Genomic DNA, 18,016 nt, shown 5'->3' with positions numbered 1-18,016 from the left:
GAAGAACCTGAGCCTAGAGGATGCGATCGAGCCAAGGACAGGTCTAGTGTACAGTTGTAGTCGCCCCCTAATGCCCATGGTGCATGAGTAAATTGTGGTAGAATTGTTGACAGTGAATCCCAGAACTGCCCTTGGTCCATATTTGGGGCTTAAATGCTGCCTATTAATAGAGGACGCCCATCTAATAATTCTTCTAGGAATGCGTATCTCCCTTCTCTGTCCACAATTCTGCGTGTCTCTTTAAATGGAACCCTTGGTCTGAGCCATATCATCGTCCCCCGATCAAACGCAGAGTAGGTAGTGGCACAGAAAATACCGCGCCAGGGCTTCTCTATTCGGTTTAGTTCTTTTGAAGTGAGGTGTGTTTCTTGCAATAGTATCATCTGCACCTTTGCCGCTTTGCATATGAGCATACTGCATACCGCTTTCTTGCTGTGTGCATTCCCCTGACATTTAAAGTCAGGAATCTAATATCTGTTGTATTTGGCATGGTCTCTTCTAGTTCTAGGGAACCGGGGGAATGTGCATGGGAAGTATTGTGTCCTCTCCTCGTCCCTATCCCCCCCGCATACTGCTCTGACCGATTGAGGCGCCCGCACCAAATGTGATTGCATTCGTAAGGGGTTAGTGTAACTGGGAGATTTAACAGCTAATCTTAAGGAACCAGGTTTCAACATTGCGGACCGATCACAACCGGTGATACGTCCAAACTATATGTATCAACAGCGTTCTAATGTATTGTGGAGGGTGTACTTTTTTGGGTTTCTGGGCTCCTAGCCTTGCGTGGCCCATTTTGCCATGTGTATTGGTCGTGGCTCTAGTGTAAACGGGGTTAGTTGCTGGTAGCTGTGTTCAGTGTCATGTTTCTGGTTGACACTACTGGGTATGCGACATGTGCGCATGACATAAGGGGGGAGAAGATTAATCGTAAGTGATTGGCCCTTTCAAATCAATGTGTCTGCAATCTGAGGAGTCACCAATGGAGGGGTTATCGAGTCTTCGCGGGAAATACTTGTATCCCTGGATTTGTCCACAGACGAGAAGATATGCAGGCCATCCTCTCTGTCTTTCGCTGCCGCCGCTACGTCCAGTTTGGCTGCCGCCTGAATAGCCATCCTGCGTTCCGCTATTTTTTCCCGGAGGTTAGGGGACCCGCAGCTGGACTGCTTCCTCTCTGCTCCTGTTTCTTAGGTTCTTGTTGTCCCCGGGTCCCCCATTCCCTTGACCTCCTTGAGCTGCGGACTGTCTCCCACTGCGAGCCACCCGGAATATTGATCTCTGTCCAGTCAAACACTGCCTTTGTTCCGTGCAAAATTTGATGCCTCCGTCGCTAATGATTCTAATGCGGGCTGGAAACAACAGTGAAAATTGTATTCCTTTTTGGCAGAGCATTTTCTTTGCTTCTATGAAAGTGGCCCTTTGCTGTTGCACTGCTTTTGATTTAAACCAAGTCTCAATGTATCTTTCGGGGTGGGAACCTTCTACACCTTCTGGAATCTTGATCACTCGAATGTTGCTTACGGTGGGATCACCCCTCCAAGTCATCCACCTTTTCCTCTAGCTTGGTTACCCGGGTTTGGAGGTTCTGTATGCTGTCCTGGTGTGCTTGTTAGCGGCTGAAGGTTGGTCAAGGTTTTTCCCCCTCTGTCACTCTATCAGCTAATTTCCGATAATCATTGCGCAGTACACCAAGGTCGTTCGACAAAGCCCCAAATCTGTCCTCCATTGTGATACGGGAATGCTCTTTTGCTGCCAGCACCCTGTCCAATTTGCCAGACATCGCTTGCGGTGTGGCAGTATCCGATGTGTGGGCTTGGTCTAGGTCCATCAGGGGCTGTTGACGTGCTGGGACCGTTGCCTGTGGACCATTAGTTTGGTGCTGCGGCCTCATATTTACATCAGTCCGGGACTTAGCTGTATTTATAGACCCTTTCAACTTCTGGCCGGTCGCCTCTTTCTTGGAGGGGCCAAGTACTTCCAGTCTAAGAGGCTGAGGGCCGATGGAAGGAGGACTACAGTCTTGACCTCTGCTTGGACTCTATTCTTCGCAGCGTCAAGGTATTGTCCTCGCTGGCAGCACTTGAGCTGCAGATAATGCTCAGGTGCTTCCGGGTTCTAATGTGGGCACTTCATGCTGTCCTGCCCGGGACAAGGGGCCACAGGCACTTTGTCACTGCACTCTTTACTTGGTGGCCTGCAAAGGTCAATCCTTCAAGTTTTCGACTACAGCGCTGTCCTCGGGGGCTGCCATGTTGCGTTGAGTTCCCGTTCCAGGCCAATATGGGTATCTTGTGTCATCCTCTAGTGCAGATTTCACCGCTTGCAGTGCCCAGACATTGCCTCCTTATTCTTTACTGAGCAGACGAGGGGAGCATCTTCCTTGTGGAGCACTCAGTCTTTGGTCCCAGTTACAATCTCCACTACCCCACAGGGTCTCTTCGACCCCACTGCAGTATTGCTAGTTGTTCACTAGTGCAGAACTCATGCCCCCAAGTCCTCGCCACATTCAAGTGCGGCATCTGTTGTGGTCCTGGGCCAGCGCTCTCTCAACACCCGCTCTTTCTGGGGCTTCTCTCCTCACCTTCTTATTGCTGCGATCGCAGCGCAGGGGGCTGCCATTTTGTACCGGGTCTTCCCGTGTTCCCTTGGGCTCCTGCTTCTCTCCCTATGGCGCTGTTTGGCTGGTCCTCCCCTGCGCTATCCCCGCACAACTCTCCCTGGTCAATTCTGGGGTGGCAATCAGCGGATATTATCCTCCTCCGGGGCAACAGCCACAGAATCTGGCAATGTTCTACTTCCCACTTTAGTGCTGTCCAGGCCCCCGCACAGGCGTTTCAGGCCGTCTCGGCCGCAACAAGAGGTCGCTTCTGGTGCCTCTACTCTTCAGGCGCCATATTTGTTCGGCCCTCCCCGCAATCAGCACTCTCGGATCTCACCGCCCCCCTGCATAGTCCCCCTCGTCCGCAGTGCCTAGCTGCTGTCACTATGTCTGTCACTGGGTGGCAGAGGGGGACGTTTCTCCTGGGAGCTTTCCAACCTAAGGCGCAGCCGCGATCTCCTTCCCGCTTCAAGGCCCGCTCAGTGTCCGCCACAGAGGCGCTGGTCGCCGCCTGTGCACAACCCGCGCCCCCAGGATCACTTCACCTGAACGCCACTGCAAGTTCAAACTTGGGACTGCACACAGTGGGCCCCTGGCCCTCTTAGGTCTCCGCTCCTTCTGCGGGCCACAGGCACCAAATCTGGCAATGTTCTTCTCCCCACAATAGTGTCATCCAGGCCCCAGTACAGGCGTTTCATGCCGTCCCAGCCGCGACGAGAGTTCGCTCCTGGTACCTCTACTCTTCAGAACCTGTCGGGTGGCAGTCCCCGGTCTTCTGGCACCTTATCACTTTCCTTTGTGCATTCTCAGTATTACGGGGACACGTATGCCAACTCCCGCAATCTTCAGGTGTAGCGCTTGTTCAGGGAGCCCGCCATTTTTGCTCGGCCCTCCCTGCAGTCAGCACTCTCGATTCCCACTGCCTCCCCCCTGCAGAGCCGCCGTCGTCCGCAGCGCCAAGCCACTGTCACTATGTCCTTCACTGGGTGGTAGGGGGGGCGCATTTCCTCTGAGCCTTCTAGCCTCAGGCTCGGCCGAGATCTCCTCCCTGCCTTAAGGCCCGCTCTGTGTCTGCCACAGGGGCGCCGGTCGCCACCGGCATGAAGCCCGCGACCCCAGGACCACTCCTCACCTGGGCACCACTGTAGGCTCGATCTTGTATGCAGCGGACCTCAGACCCTCCTAGGTCTCCGCTCCTCATTCTCTCTATACCGCGATCGTGGTGCTGGGGGCCGCCATTTTGTGTCAGATCACCTCCCACCTCTTATTGGCGCAGTTTTCCGTCTCCGCTTCTGCTTTTCAGGCTTAAGCCTTCGTGCCTGTTGTCACCTTTGTCTGGGCGACTTATGGGTCCGTTGCCCAGTCCCAACGGCCAGGATGACTGCTGATGTGCTGGGCCGGCAGCCAGAGCTCTACACGAGCACGTCCGCCATCTTTGCTAGTGTAGCCACACCCCACACAACTGCCCTCTTTGGTTATTTACCATCAAAACTGCCTTTCTGGTGGCCCATATGTCGGCCAGCAGGATCAGCAAATTTCAGGCTCTCTCCGTGCACCTGCCTTACACTACTTTTTATCCTGACAAACTGATGCTCCGAACACGTGCCTCCTTCCTTTCAAAGGTAGTCGCACCTTTCCACGTAGGCCAGGCGATCACCCTGCCTATCTTTTTTGCCCCTCCTCATCCATTTACGGAAGTTGAAAGACTCTATCGTCTGGATCCCAAAATATCCAATCAGCAAAGCACAAAGTGACACTCGTGGCTATCTGGTCGTGCGTGACCAGGAAAAAGTCAAAAGTTCAGGCCAACTACCACGGAGCATGGGTCGGATACTGTGATCAGGTTAGTCCCGCAGAAAAGTTACCTTCTCAGTCCAGCGCAAAGAGTCCCGTTCGCTAGAAGCAGAGAAGCATCACGGACGGTCATCGATGTAGCGCAAAGAGCAGGCTTTGTGTTGTGGGTGGTAGTTGCTGTAGCATGATGATCCTGTTGTCGATGCGAACGGGCGGCAGCTTCGCGATTGCACTCTCCGTGAGCTGTCTTGTACCGTGAAGAATCGAGTTGCCCGAACTTCGTATTGGCGACTGTGCGAGTGACAACGTTTTGCATGAAAACGGGCCTGTTCAGGTCACAAAGAGACCAAAAACTTGAATTAAGCCTCTCTGAGACCACACCAAGGGTCCAGGACCAGAAGGGCACCACTTGGGGGTCAGGGACTTGCTCCAGCTGGATCTAGGTCCTGATGTAGTTGGTGTTGGGAGCCTGTTATGTCCCTGTGGCTCAGAACATAAGTCCAGCAGACTAGCTTTTGCAATCACTCTGGTAGTCCTGTGTTCAGGTGGAGGTTCAAATCCTTCTGGCTGAGGCAGGAGGACAGGACAGCAGCAGGGCTGCAATCCATCAGAGTGGCAGGTCTTTCAGCCGTGCAGCGGTCCTTCTTCCTGGCAGAGTATCCCCAGGTCCGGAAGTATACTGAAGAGTCGGTGTTTGAAGTCCAATGTTTATACCTGGGCCTTCCTTTGAAGTGGGAGAAGCTTCTAGTGGTTTCCCTTTGAAGCCCACAGTCATTCTGCCTTCACTGTCCTGGCTCCAGACTAACTACAGGGTGTAGGCAGCCCTTTGTGTGGATCCAGGATACAGTCTATTCAATTGTAAGTAGGGCTGTACACACTCAGCTCTCATATCCTGCCAGTGATGGCCCATCCAGTCACACCTAAGCTCTCTGTTGTGTCTGGCTGTCTAGGAAGAATACACAAAGCCCAACTCTCAGCTACATCCAGTTGTGAGACACAAAGACTGACTGCAGGCACTAAATAGCTAAGGCAGCAAAATGCCAACTTTCTAAAAGTAGCATTTTCCAAATTGTAATTTAAAATCCGGCTTTACCATGAGATAGAATTTTTCATTACAATTCCAAAGACACCAAACATGAACTGTTTGCCTGTTCCCATTTGAAAGTTACAGCTTATTAAATGTCATAAGGTAACCCCAACGTTATCCTATGGGAGAGGTAGGCCTTGCAGTAGTCAAAAATGAATGTAAGAATATTTTACTAACAGGACATATAAAACTCAAAAATATATGTCCAACTTTTTAAATACACTGCATCCTGCCCTCTGGGCTGTCCAGTGCCTACCTTAGGGTTGACTTACATGTATTAAAAAGGACATTTTAGACCTGGGCAAAGGTTTATTTTGCCAGGTCGAAATGGTAGTTTACAACTGCACACACAGGCTGCAATGGCAGACCTGAGACATTTTAAAATGCTACTTAAGTGGATGGCACAATAAGTGCTGCAGGCCCACTAGTAGCAATTAATGTACAGGCCCTGGGCGCAGTTAGTGCCACTTTAGTAATAACTTACAAGTAAATTTAATATAACAATTGGTGTAAGCCAATTCTACCATGTATTAAGGAGAGAGCACAAGAGGTTTACCACTAGTTAGCAGTGGTAAAGTGTGCAGAGTCCTAAAAGCCAAAAAAAGCGGGTTCTAAAAACAGGAGGGTTGAAAGCAACACGTTTGGGGATGACCCTGCAGAAAGGCCCATGTCCAGCACCTTCCTACTACTTGTTGACTGTATGCTTGCCTTGGGCTTTGTACAGTGCTCAACTGCCTTTTTGGCTATACAAATACCTCATCTATACATGCAAACTTAATATAAAAAACATGCACTTACCAAGTCACTTTCTGGTCACATTAGCTCTATATGTATAACAAAACTCCCAACATACTTAAGGGTAGCTGCCTGTATTAAACCTCTAATTCCGAACATTTCCCCTAGACTTGCAAGGTATTTGACATTGACTGAATGTCCAATTTTAGAACAATCTGGCTTGATAAACTATACTTCCTGCTCAGTGAATTCACACTGTGCCTTATTCTAAACAAAAAATGTGAAATATGACAAATATTAAATTTAGCAAGTTATCAGTCTCTCAAAGAAATAGTTTTGCATTATCCAACAAATCTTCCGTTAACTCACTCTATCATCAGTGTCTCACTTCAGTGGATCATGGACCAATCCAGCCTCTTCTTCGCCGAAATAATCCCCTATGGGTTCCTAATACACGAAACTATAAATTATAAGGCCAAACAAGTATTTGAACAATGCAATCCCTACAACCATCACAAAGTACTAATTTATTTGAATCTATCATTATGCCCCAAGTCATTAATATATCTGGTGCCTAGGGAAATTTTCTAAATGATTTCTAATGATAAGAAGCAAAAGACATGACACCCCAACTAAAATCACCACTACAGATCCAACATGAACCCTCTTCTCTTCAAAAAGCTGCTGAAAGATGTATATCAGCCCAACTCTAAAACCACTTGTAAAGCCAAAACGTGCTGGGTGTTTGTTCGTTGTTGCCTAACTATGAACATTGCCAATACTTAAAATGACCAGAATATGTAGGGTGAAGATTTTGCAGCTACATATTCTTTAGCTATGAAAGTGGGCTGATTTGTGGTCCAAGACAGAGATGCAATGGGTCAAATAAAACTTCCAAGTAGTACTCTAGACAGGGAAAATATCTGGTAATCAGGTTACAGGACATTTTATTCCTATTTTCTTATTTAGACTAACACAAGACGTTCCATTATTTACTGGGAACAGCTGCAGTAACACTGGGGGAGTCATGGTAATTCTGCATGTGATTTCTGAATCAGAGCTGCCAATTTAAAATAATGTACATTTTATGTTTCCAGGTCTGCAAGGTTCCGCTGGCACCAGGGCTTCTACACAACAACTTCCCAGCCTGTGACTTGGGCTATTGATAATGTGTACATTGGCCTCCAGTGTGAGGACATGTGCAGCGGGCACGGAAGCTGCACTAATGGGACCAAGTGCCTGTGCGATCCTGGATATTCTGGCCCGACCTGCAGAGTGAGCACCAAGAACCCTGACTTCTTGAAGGACGATTTCGAAGGTAAGCCTCTTCTCTTAAATATATTTAACTATAATGGACACATAACCAAATTGCTGCATTGGGGGCAGTATATTAGAGTATGTACCAGCATTCTTCTTTTTAGAAAACCCTGTGACAAACTACAGGGTTGACAAAAGAGGCCACCCGTTTCCAGTTACCACAACACAATCACAAATGCACGAAAAGTGATTGTTGTGTCCTAGAAAGGCAGATGTGGCAGGCATCCCCACACAAGCCCACTACAGGGCCTCGCAACACTTGATGTTTATGGCTGATGGTCCAGTAGTTTCCAGTGTTAACAAGATAGAGAGGTAGGGCATACTATAGCCTTATAGCCCGCCGTAGCGGGCTATACCGGCTATTAAAGGCCCGCTGCAGCGTTAAAGGCCCAAGCCGAAGGCGAGGGACTTTAACAAAAGCAGCGGGACTTTAATAGCAGTATAGCCCTGCTACGAAGGGCTATAAGGCTATTAGAACATTCTGCCACTAGAGACCAGAATGTTCTAACAAATTAAACAAAGGCTTCTCGAAGCTCGAGGGGATTTAAATCCCTTCGAGCTTCGAGAGGCTTTTGTAAAACATTGGAATGTTGCTCTACGGGCCTTTACCGGCCCGTAGAAGCATGGAGCACTCCATTGTCTACAATGGAGTGCTCCACATCTCAATGTTCTAATATGTGTTATGTATGTATGCAGGTATATGATATTTGTACAGAACAAACATAGACAAATAGGCAGCTGTTACAGCGTGGAATGTCAAACTCCCCCTTCATCACAGACCAAATACCGCAATAACACATTCACTCAAATACATTCATTGGTGGGGCCCATAACACCAACACTCACACTTCATTGATCTGCTTCCCTGGAAGGATAAGTTTTCCAAACGCTGACATGAAAGGAATATCTTTTCACCTAAACCCTAATGCGCATTGAATACTTTTATTAACTCCAACCTTGTGATATTCCCCTCATTGGGTGATGAATCAGTTAGTTGTATATATGATTTAGTGATTCAATTCATTTATCTATACTCTTCTCTTATTCTAGTTTCTTCAAATAATCGACACAACACATTTATCAATTAATCAAAACATCGTTTATTTAATTAAATTGCAAATTGTTAGAAAATCATCGTCCAAACCGCAGAACATCATATTTACCTAATCTGGCTATTAGTCGTCCTCTAAGTCAGTCAAGTCGTAGAAAATCTTTAAATTCATCAAAGTCAGGCCGCAATTCAGTCTCTCAAAGATTCAGGATAACAGCTGTCCAGCAGTGTCACCGTCCTCTCCGTCAGCATAACGTCAGGAAATTCGCAGCAAGACAAATCGAACGACAAGAGCAGTAGCAGTCCCTTCCTCACTATTCTATCGGCTTTTTATAATGATTTTACTGTCAAAATGTATCACTCTGTAAAGTTCTCACACAGTCCGCAATATTAAGTCATCGCACTTGCTGGTTCCATTTTTAAAGACAGTCTATTGTTGTGGTCCTGGCGAAGCTCCCAGGGTGTCCTTGGTGGGAAACATCTTCTCCTGGGGTCAGGACGAGGCCATTGTTGCTGGCGGTGGCGCATGCGCACTTCACCCAGAACCTCGTGAGACAGCAGCAGTCACGTTGTACGTCTCAGTCAGCCATCTTTTTTTTTTTTTTTTTTTTTTTGTTTTTTTGAAACCGTTTATTACAAATCTCAAGAATATACAATTATGGGCCCACAACCTTCCGGCCGGCCGCTAGGAATGGCAGAAACATATGGCACACGTTCATAGAACCCTTGGCATTACAAAGGAGCATAAGCAGGAGTCATCAACATCATGGGCCACAACCATAATACGTCACAGTGCGGTTTCATTTTATACAAAAAAAAAAAAAAAAAAAAAAAACAACACCCACAAGGCTACCCTACAGTCGAAAGTAACAGCATGTGCTCCCCAATGAGGAACCCCAACTATTAGAGGAGTCCAAAGAGGGGAAGGGAAACAGAGCGAGGACTGGGGGAACCTGTGCTCGGGGCTAGGGGAAGGGGACAGCTAAGGGGACGGGGCTGGTGAGGCAGCAGGCAGCAATGGTGGCGCACAAATACTCCCACGGTAGGCGTTCCAGGGGCCCCACACTTTCACCCATGTCGCAGGCTTACCCCTCGCCACATACACCACCTTTTCTCGAAACATGCACCAGTCCATGTGCTCTTTCCAGGCAGACACCGTCGGGGGGTTCTGGGATCCCCACAGTTGCGCAATGTCACGCTTAGCAATCATATATCCCAGAGTCACCCACCACGTTTGCGGAGCCGAGTAGTCAGTTGGTTCCCACACATTCAACAGGCATCTCCTCGCTTCTGGCAGCAGCGCAACACGCGTAACCACTCGCAGGACCTCGTGCACACCGCGCCAGAGTCGCTCCACCTCCGGGCATTCCCATAAAATGTGCAGGAAGGTCGCCACGGCACCACAACCACGCTTACACAAACCATCCACAGCGTAGCCCATGCGCTGAAGCCTTGGCCCCGTCATGTAGACCCGGTGGAGTATTTTGAGCTGGACGAAGCGAAGGCGAGCCGGTATAGCCACCTCCTTCGGAGAGGCCACCGCGGAGATCCAGTCCTCGTCGTCCAATTCCAGACCGTCGGCAACCCAAGCCTCGCGAAGGCCAATCAGCAAGCCCGATCGATCATTAATCAGTTTTTTATAAATAAGGGAGATCGTACTATCTGGGACGTGGCCATCTAGCACTCTATCCTCCAGGGGGGAAGACTCCGGGATGGAGGCGACGTCTGGGAAGACGGAGCCCAGTGCATGACGGATCTGCAGGTATCGAAAGTATTCACTACCCTGCAACTGAAACTCCGTCTGCAGCATCTCGAATGTTTTAAATCCTCCCCTCGACCAGAGATCCCCCACTTTACTGATGCCTATCATGTCCCATTTCGCGAAGCCCTTCGAGGTCCAGAGAGAGCCCAGCTTCTCAGACGCATACAGCGGTGACGCCCGGGTCAAACGGTCCTTCCACCCCATAGCTGCATTAGCCGCATGCCATACTCTGACCATGACACGCGTAGGTCCCGTCAAGCGAGCGTCGGGCGCGCCAGAGTAGAGCGCTCGATTGTAGTCGCTACCGGGCAGTAGCATCTTGTCCATCTCAAACGCCGGGTTCAAGGCGGGCCCATAGAGGCCATGGTTAATTGCAGCTAGTTGGGAGGCCCAGTAATACCGTTTAATGTCCGGGAGGGCTATCCCCCCGTCATACCACGGGAGCGTCAACTTCGCCAGGGCAATGCGCGGCCTCCCGTCCCAGAACAGGCGGCGCTGTAAACTCTCCACCTCACGGAAGTAACGCGCCGGGACTGGGTCCATAGTGTTCTGGAGAGCGTATAAGAAACGTGGCAACGACATCATCTTAAACAACGCCGCCCGGCCGAGCGGCGAAAGCGGCAGGCGCCGCCAGCGCACGACGTCCTCCTTCAAGCGCTGGAGAGGGGGAAGCAAGTTCCGCTCGTAGCGAGCCTCTGGGTCCAGAGTAATGTAGACACCCAGGTATCGAAACCCCTGAGAGGCAATCTGAATCGGACAACCCCGCGGAAGGACAGGAGCCTCCCCAGAGAGCACATACACGCATGATTTAGCCCAGTTGATGACAAGGCCTGAGTTCCGGCCGAATGAACGTAAAACATCAACCAGGACTATGAGTGACTTACGTGGGGAGGCTAGGTACAGGAGGATGTCGTCAGCGTATAGGGACACACGGTCCTCATATTCGGGGGTCCAACGGAGTCCACGGATGGAGGGGTGCCACCGCAGCCACTCCGCCAGGGGTTCCAAGGCCAGCGCAAACAGGAGAGGCGACAAGGGGCAGCCCTGTCGCGTGCCCCGGCCCAGCTCGAATGTGGCCGAAACTCGTCCATTCACCACCACCTGCGCCAATGGGCCCGAATACAACAATTTGACCCAACTGATGAAGCCCGGGCCGAATCCAAACTTCGCCAGCATCGCCCAAATGTATGGCCACTCAAGCGTGTCAAACGCCATAGTGGCGTCTAAGGACGCCAAAATGGCCGGCTCCCGCACGAATGGGACACGTGCGAGCACCCCGTGCAAGCGCCGCAGATTAAGGGCTGTATTGCGATGGGGGATAAAGCCGGACTGGTCTTGGTGAACCAGGTCGCCCACCACTCCGACCAGCCGATTGGCCAGCACCTTGGCGAGAATTTTGGGCTCCGCATTCAAAAGCGAGATAGGCCGATAGGATGTGACCCGGTCCCGAGGCCTCCCCTCCTTGTGGATCACCACGATAGTAGCCAGACGCTGGTCCGGCGGGAGGGAGCCCAGCGAGTGGGCCGCCAGGAACATCGCGCGGAGGTGGGGCGCCAATACATCCGGTCGCAGCTTATATAACTCGATAGGGATGCCATTTGGGCCCATGGCCTTGCCAGAGGCAACCGAACGTATGGCGAGGGCAATTTCGTCGGATGTAGGAGCGGCATCAAGCGACACCCTGTCCTCCTCCGAGAGGGAAGGCAGCGCGATATCCCTAAGCAGGGAATGGGAGTCCTCCTCCGAGCAAGGAGAGACCGGAGAATACACCTCGCGGAAATAATCCGCGAAACAGGAGACAATTTCTTCTGGCTCGGTGACACTCACACCATCCGTCCTCTCAATCAGCGGGACCACACGATTCACTCTCTCCTTTTTATCCAACCACGCTATCAGTTTGCCCGCCTTATCACCCACATCATACAGTCGCCCCTGCTGCTCCCTACTGAGGCCCCTGGCCGCCTCCGTAACGAGGGCCCTGTAGGCCGCCTGCTTAAGTTGTAGGACATGCAGTGCAGCATCCGTCACTCCGCCCTCTAAATCACCCTCCAATTCAGCAATTTCGGCCTCCACCCGGGTAACCTCCTCCCGCTCGCGCCCCCGGGCATGGGAAATGAGGGACAGGGCCTCTCCTCTAAGAACTGTCTTGAAGGCTTCCCACAAGGAGATAGCCGAAGGGACAGACCCCACATTCTCATCAAAGTATCGCTGCAGGGATTTAATCACAGCAGCGTGAATGGTGGGGTCGCGCAGGTACCAGGCGTTAATGGGAACTACCCTGCCCTCACCCCTCGGAAGGACATCAAAATGGAACAGGAGCGGGGAGTGATCTGAAATACCCCGCGCCAGATGGCGCACCTCCCCCACACTCCCAGCATAGGCCGCCGGGACAAGGATATGATCAAGCCGTGAGAGGCTACCATGTGCCCCCGAGTGGAAAGTGTACTGCTGCTGCGTGGGATGTTTTAAGCGCCAGCAGTCCACCAATCCCAGTGTATCCAAGAGGCCAGGTAGCCACGCCTGGGCCCGGGGGAGGTCCCTAGGGGGGTGACGATCCAGAGTCCCAGAAACCACCGCATTGAAGTCCCCCCCAACCACTAGGAGTCCCCCCGGAAGGCCCAGGAGGAGGCGCCCCAGGTCTGCAAAAGTGGTCGCCTGCAACCCCGGTGGGACGTATACCGATACAAAAACCACCACTTTGCCTTCCATTCTCCCCATCAAAACAGCATAGCGCCCCCTATCATCATGGCGCACCTCATCAATTTCCAATGGGAGCGAGTTCTTCACCATAATGCCCACACCCCGTGAACCCGACGTGAAGCCCGAATGGGCCACCAAACGATAGCCACGCCGATTCATGGCACAGAAAGAGTTTCCAATAAGGTGTGTCTCCTGCAGAAAGACTACATCGGGTGAGATTCGTTTCAAATACTGCAGGACCACACCTCGCTTGATCCTATCCCCCAGTCCATTAACGTTCCAAGACAACAAAGTCAACTCCCTACCCCCCATAGCACACAGGAGCCATCAATCGTCCCCCGGAGAGCACCTTAAAAACAATACAGAAAAGGGTTTGCCTTGTGGTAAAAACGAACAACAACACCCCACCCCAACTCCCCCCCCCCAACAGAACTCCCCCCTCCCTGCACCCCTGCATGAGCCCAAACAGCCCCCCCAAAGTGCAGTGTGCCTGTCGCCCCATAGATGGTGAAACTAACTAAACCCCCAGAGGAGGAGGGAGAACCCCCAAGAGACCCCACACGACCTCCACAGGAGGAGACTTACTCGAACAGGTGAACAGTCAAAAGTGACATCAATTTTGTCCAGAGCGAGGCATAATATTAGTCCCTCAGTCCTGATCCGGCGGGCCCTCTCCCCCCACCGCTCCCCCCCCCCCACCCCCCCGATCCCGATCCCCAGGCAAAGTATCTAACCAGTCCCCGGCTGCTTCGGGACGATCAAAGAAGTGCGTACGGCCATCCAACTCCACCCGCAGCTTAGCCGGGAAAAGCATAGCGTACTTGAGATTTAGGTCCCGTAGACGACGTTTGACTCCGAGAAAGCTTAGTCTCTGCTTTTGGACCGCTGGGGTGAAGTCAGGATAAAAATTTATATCCATATTGTCGAGTCTGACCGGCCCCTGTAATCTGGAGGATTGCAGGATAGCGTCTCTATCTCGGAAGTTGAAAATCCGGGCGATGAGAGGCCTCGGGGGGGCTCCGGGCTTAGGCCTTCCCCCGGGAACCCTGTGGGCCCGCTCCACCGCGAAGAATTTACTCAGTCCCCGGGGCTGGAGGTGGGTGAGAATCAAGTCCTCCACGAATAGATCCGCCGCCGCCTCTTCCCGTCCCTCAGGCACCCCGAGAATACGGACATTGTTCCTCCGGGCCCGACCCTCAGAATCCTCCAGGCGACGATCCATCAGCGCGCTCGCCTGGCCAAGCCGGCGCACCTCCTTTTGGAGGGCTGCCACATCCGTCGTGAGGCCCGATGTGGTGTGGGCCAACGAATCAACCCGGTCATTAGTCTTGGATAAATCGGCCCTTACCAGGCCAACATCCACAAGGACCGAGTCGATTTTCTGCGCCAGTGTATCAAAGCGCTGGTCCACCGAGGCCTTCATCTCAGCGATGGCGCCCATCACGTCTCGCAGGGTCAGGTCCGCGGGCAGAGCAGGAGCATCAGTCGGGCCCTCAGGGGACCTACGTGGCACCTCAGGAGATCCCTTCTGGAGGGTGTAGCGGTCCATACTGTTAGACTGGGGGACTGCGCCACGTCGGGTCGATTTCACCTTTGCCCGATCTCCATCTTGCTTTGTGGACATGGTTCCAGTCCCACGGCCGTGCCAGGCACGTCGTAAAGGGCGGGCAAGCCGGTTCACGGGATCCGGGAGGGGGTCACCACAGGGCCACGGGGCAAGTCACAGCCGGCGGGTCAGCAGGGCACCCCAACGGGGCCACACTACCTCACAGTGCCCCGCAACCCAACCTCGCCGAAACAGCAAGAAGGGTGCAAAAGCAAAAGTGAAAGTGCGGGGTACGCGAGCCGCCGCGCCCAGCCCGCCGCTGTTGTTGACTTTGCCTCCGGATCCCCCCACAACTCCAATCCGGGGTCCGGCGTGGAGAAGGCCGGAAATCTCAATCGGTGCTACCGCCGGAGTCCGAGGTCCAATTTGGAAGCGGAAAGCGGGTGCCACCTCAGCTCGGGCTCACCAACACAGTCCCCTCATCGAGGACAGGATATTGTCAGGATATATGTAGGAGGTCGCGGAGGTCCTCGGGAGCCTCGCACCTACGCGGCCATCTTGGTTGCGCGCTAGGCTCCTCCTCTCAGTCAGCCATCTTAATTAAGACCCAAATGGTCAACTTAAGCAAAACAAACACAAAAACGTAATTAAAACATAGAAATGGCTAATAAAATGTCAAACCCTCACTAATTCTAGGGGTGGGCGACAGTTTCCGTTCCGCCCGCGGAAATTGCGACAATTCGACATTTTCGCGTTCCGCACGGAACGCGAAAATGTCGAATTGTCGCAATTTCCGCGAGGGAACGGAAATTGTCGCCTTGAGACTAGTCCTTCCTTTCCTGTCGAGTTGAAGCTCAAATTCAGTAACGCATTAATCAGCACAAAACATTCGGGAGCTAGGTCGAGGCTGGGCAGGTGTGCTTTTCTCCCCATATCTACCGTCAAAAATTAGCTGTGGTCCTTACCTTGATGGAGCTCTGTGCAGCCATGACTTTCTCGAGCGCAATCCCGGTGTAGTTCCTGACACCAGGAGGTTCTGTCTCCTCGTCTGCTGCTCTGAACGGTCTCTGGCCCTAAACAAGAGGCATGTGAACTGCATGGAAGCCCTGCCCCACACACCAGCGGTGGGCAACGTCTTCCCGCCCTTTCCCCCACTATGATGGACAGCTGACTCGAGGGGGCCCGTCGGCGCCGTGGCAACGTAAGCACTTACGGATTAGCCAGTAGAAAGTACTTGAGTAGAGGTATTGCACAAAACGGTGGCATCTTCTTGGGTAAATATGCAGGGCAGGAATCATTCTGGCACGATGCTCCTGTAACAAAATGAAACCCCAACCGGAAGCATCGAAATATTGCGTGATCGCGGAGATTTTGTGCCGTTTCGCGATATTTGGCGAAAGGCACTTCCGGTAATTCCGCCCACCCCTAACTAATTCCCCTATGTGTAAGTAATTATCTAGCAGAATAGCAACATTCAAAGCGTTTATATTCACCCAGTGATGTCATCTGGTGCAACTTACAATTTACATCACAAAAGCAACATATATCATGCAATATTCTAATTTTCTACCATTAGTATGCGTACATATATTAGTATACAATTAGTTTAGCCATGCAAAATGCAAATCCCACGTGTAATTCTTTTGTTAATATAATTGGTAAGTTTCCACTTCAAATTAATTAGTAATATTACTATTAGTTGATTATTCAGATTAATATAAACATGCAGAATGGAGGGGGTATACAAAAGTTTGTAATACCCGCTCCAGCAATCCCCCCTTTGGTGATTATATCACCACACCAACAAAATTTTGTATCCCTTTTATGGAATATCAAAGTGATTTCTTGTTTTTAGTCATATTTCAGTTTCACCTGTTTCTTCTCTTTTTGCTGTTTTAGACATACTCTCCTTGATTTCCTCCAATTCTATTTCTTCAAATTCTCTTTTTTGTTTCTTATCTCTTCTCCTTAAATTTTCTCTTTTTAACCTTTTCTGATTTTTATCCTTTTTACGACAAATACATCCTAATCTAATTATTAATACTAAGAAAATCACACATGTTAATGGAAATAATATCTTACCTAAAAATGTACTACCTAGTTTTACTACAAAATCTTTAATAGCTGATAATTTCTTTCCAATCTTTTCCCAAACACCTTCAACCTCCAGTGGTGCAATTTCATAATGCAATTCTGTAATATTTTTAATATAAATGTTCAAATCTTTACTTTCGTCAGGAATGTAAACACAACAATGTTAAACTTTCAGAATTCCACAGACTCCACCCTCTTTTGCCAATAATATATCAAGGGCAAGTCGATTTTGCATTACCATAGCACGCATGGCAACCATTTCAGTATTTACCAATAAGGAACCTCCAGCGGTGCTTGTTGACAAGCGATCCACTACTGTTGAAAGTCTTCTAATTTTGTTTGCATTCAGAGATATTCCCACTGCTGGTATCAATGCTCCAAAAATGTCACCCACAATTTCTGTCTAAGATTCTCTCTTACTACGTACTAAATAACTACCTAAACTATGTACACCATCTTCTCGTCTATCCATGTGAAAAATCTTTGGAAAAACCAGGCCTACATAAAATGCGCCATACCAATGGTCTGGCAAACGATAATATGCCCTGTTCCCACAAATGAAATACAGTTCTGGAAAAACTGGATCTTTTCCCCCTTTAAATCCCCATCCACCCATGATTCGGTATGTATCATGGCACTCGCTATTCCCTACAAAATAATTATCATATGCTGTTTGATTCCTTCTAATACACAATTTCCCCTTCTGAGGCCAATCTAAAGCCATAGTTGGACTTGTTTCCCCTTTCAAGTGTTTTTCCATTTCTACATCCCAGACTGTCTTCTCCACTTTTCCTACTGAAGCCTTTCTTTGCATTTTCAATCTCCTTTCTTCAACCATATCTAAAAATGTTTTTTCCTCTTTCTTTAAACTGCAAGTCAAATTATTTCTAAATATGTATTCTAATGTTAGTTCTTTAGTCTCTAAGAAAAATTCACCTAATACCTTTGCAGGTTTTACCTTGTTTAGTTTGTTAATTGACGGTACTTGTGAAAATATAGTATCTACATTTGAAAAATAATACTCTAATTTACCTGTTTGATAAAATAAACTAGCTATTACACTACATGTTATTCCATAAGTTACTGGAAGGTGATGATAAGTCACTCCTTCCGATACAGAGGCAGGTAACCGCATACACACGTAGCAGTCCCTTACGTCCATGGTCTTTACATATTCACACAACAATTTTGAAAATATATTATTAGAAAAATCTGTTATAGACCTCTCTTTATGTAAATAATTTTGATCTATTCTAGTCAGAACTACCTTTTGAATTTTCCCTATATTAGTTATGTTTTTACTATGTCCTTCTAACGTATCTATAGTAACT

General features: G+C 49.8%; 1 protein-coding gene across 1 annotated transcript in view; it reads left to right on the top strand.

The window, feature by feature from the left end:
* Positions 1-18,016, top strand: part of RELN (reelin) — a 1,440,257-nt gene that overhangs the window by 1,232,914 nt on the left and 189,327 nt on the right. Inside the window, exon 42 of the mRNA XM_085653954.1 lies at positions 7,313-7,533. Within this exon, the coding sequence (XP_085510080.1) occupies positions 7,313-7,533 (221 nt within the window). The remainder of the gene's footprint in view (positions 1-7,312; positions 7,534-18,016) is intronic.

The sequence above is a fragment of the Triturus cristatus genome, chromosome 4_1 (assembly GCF_964204655.1).
Source record: "Triturus cristatus chromosome 4_1, aTriCri1.1, whole genome shotgun sequence".
Lineage (NCBI taxonomy): Eukaryota > Metazoa > Chordata > Amphibia > Caudata > Salamandridae > Triturus > Triturus cristatus.
The sequence above is the reverse complement of the archived record's forward strand: the minus strand, read 5'-3'. Positions and strand labels throughout refer to the sequence as shown.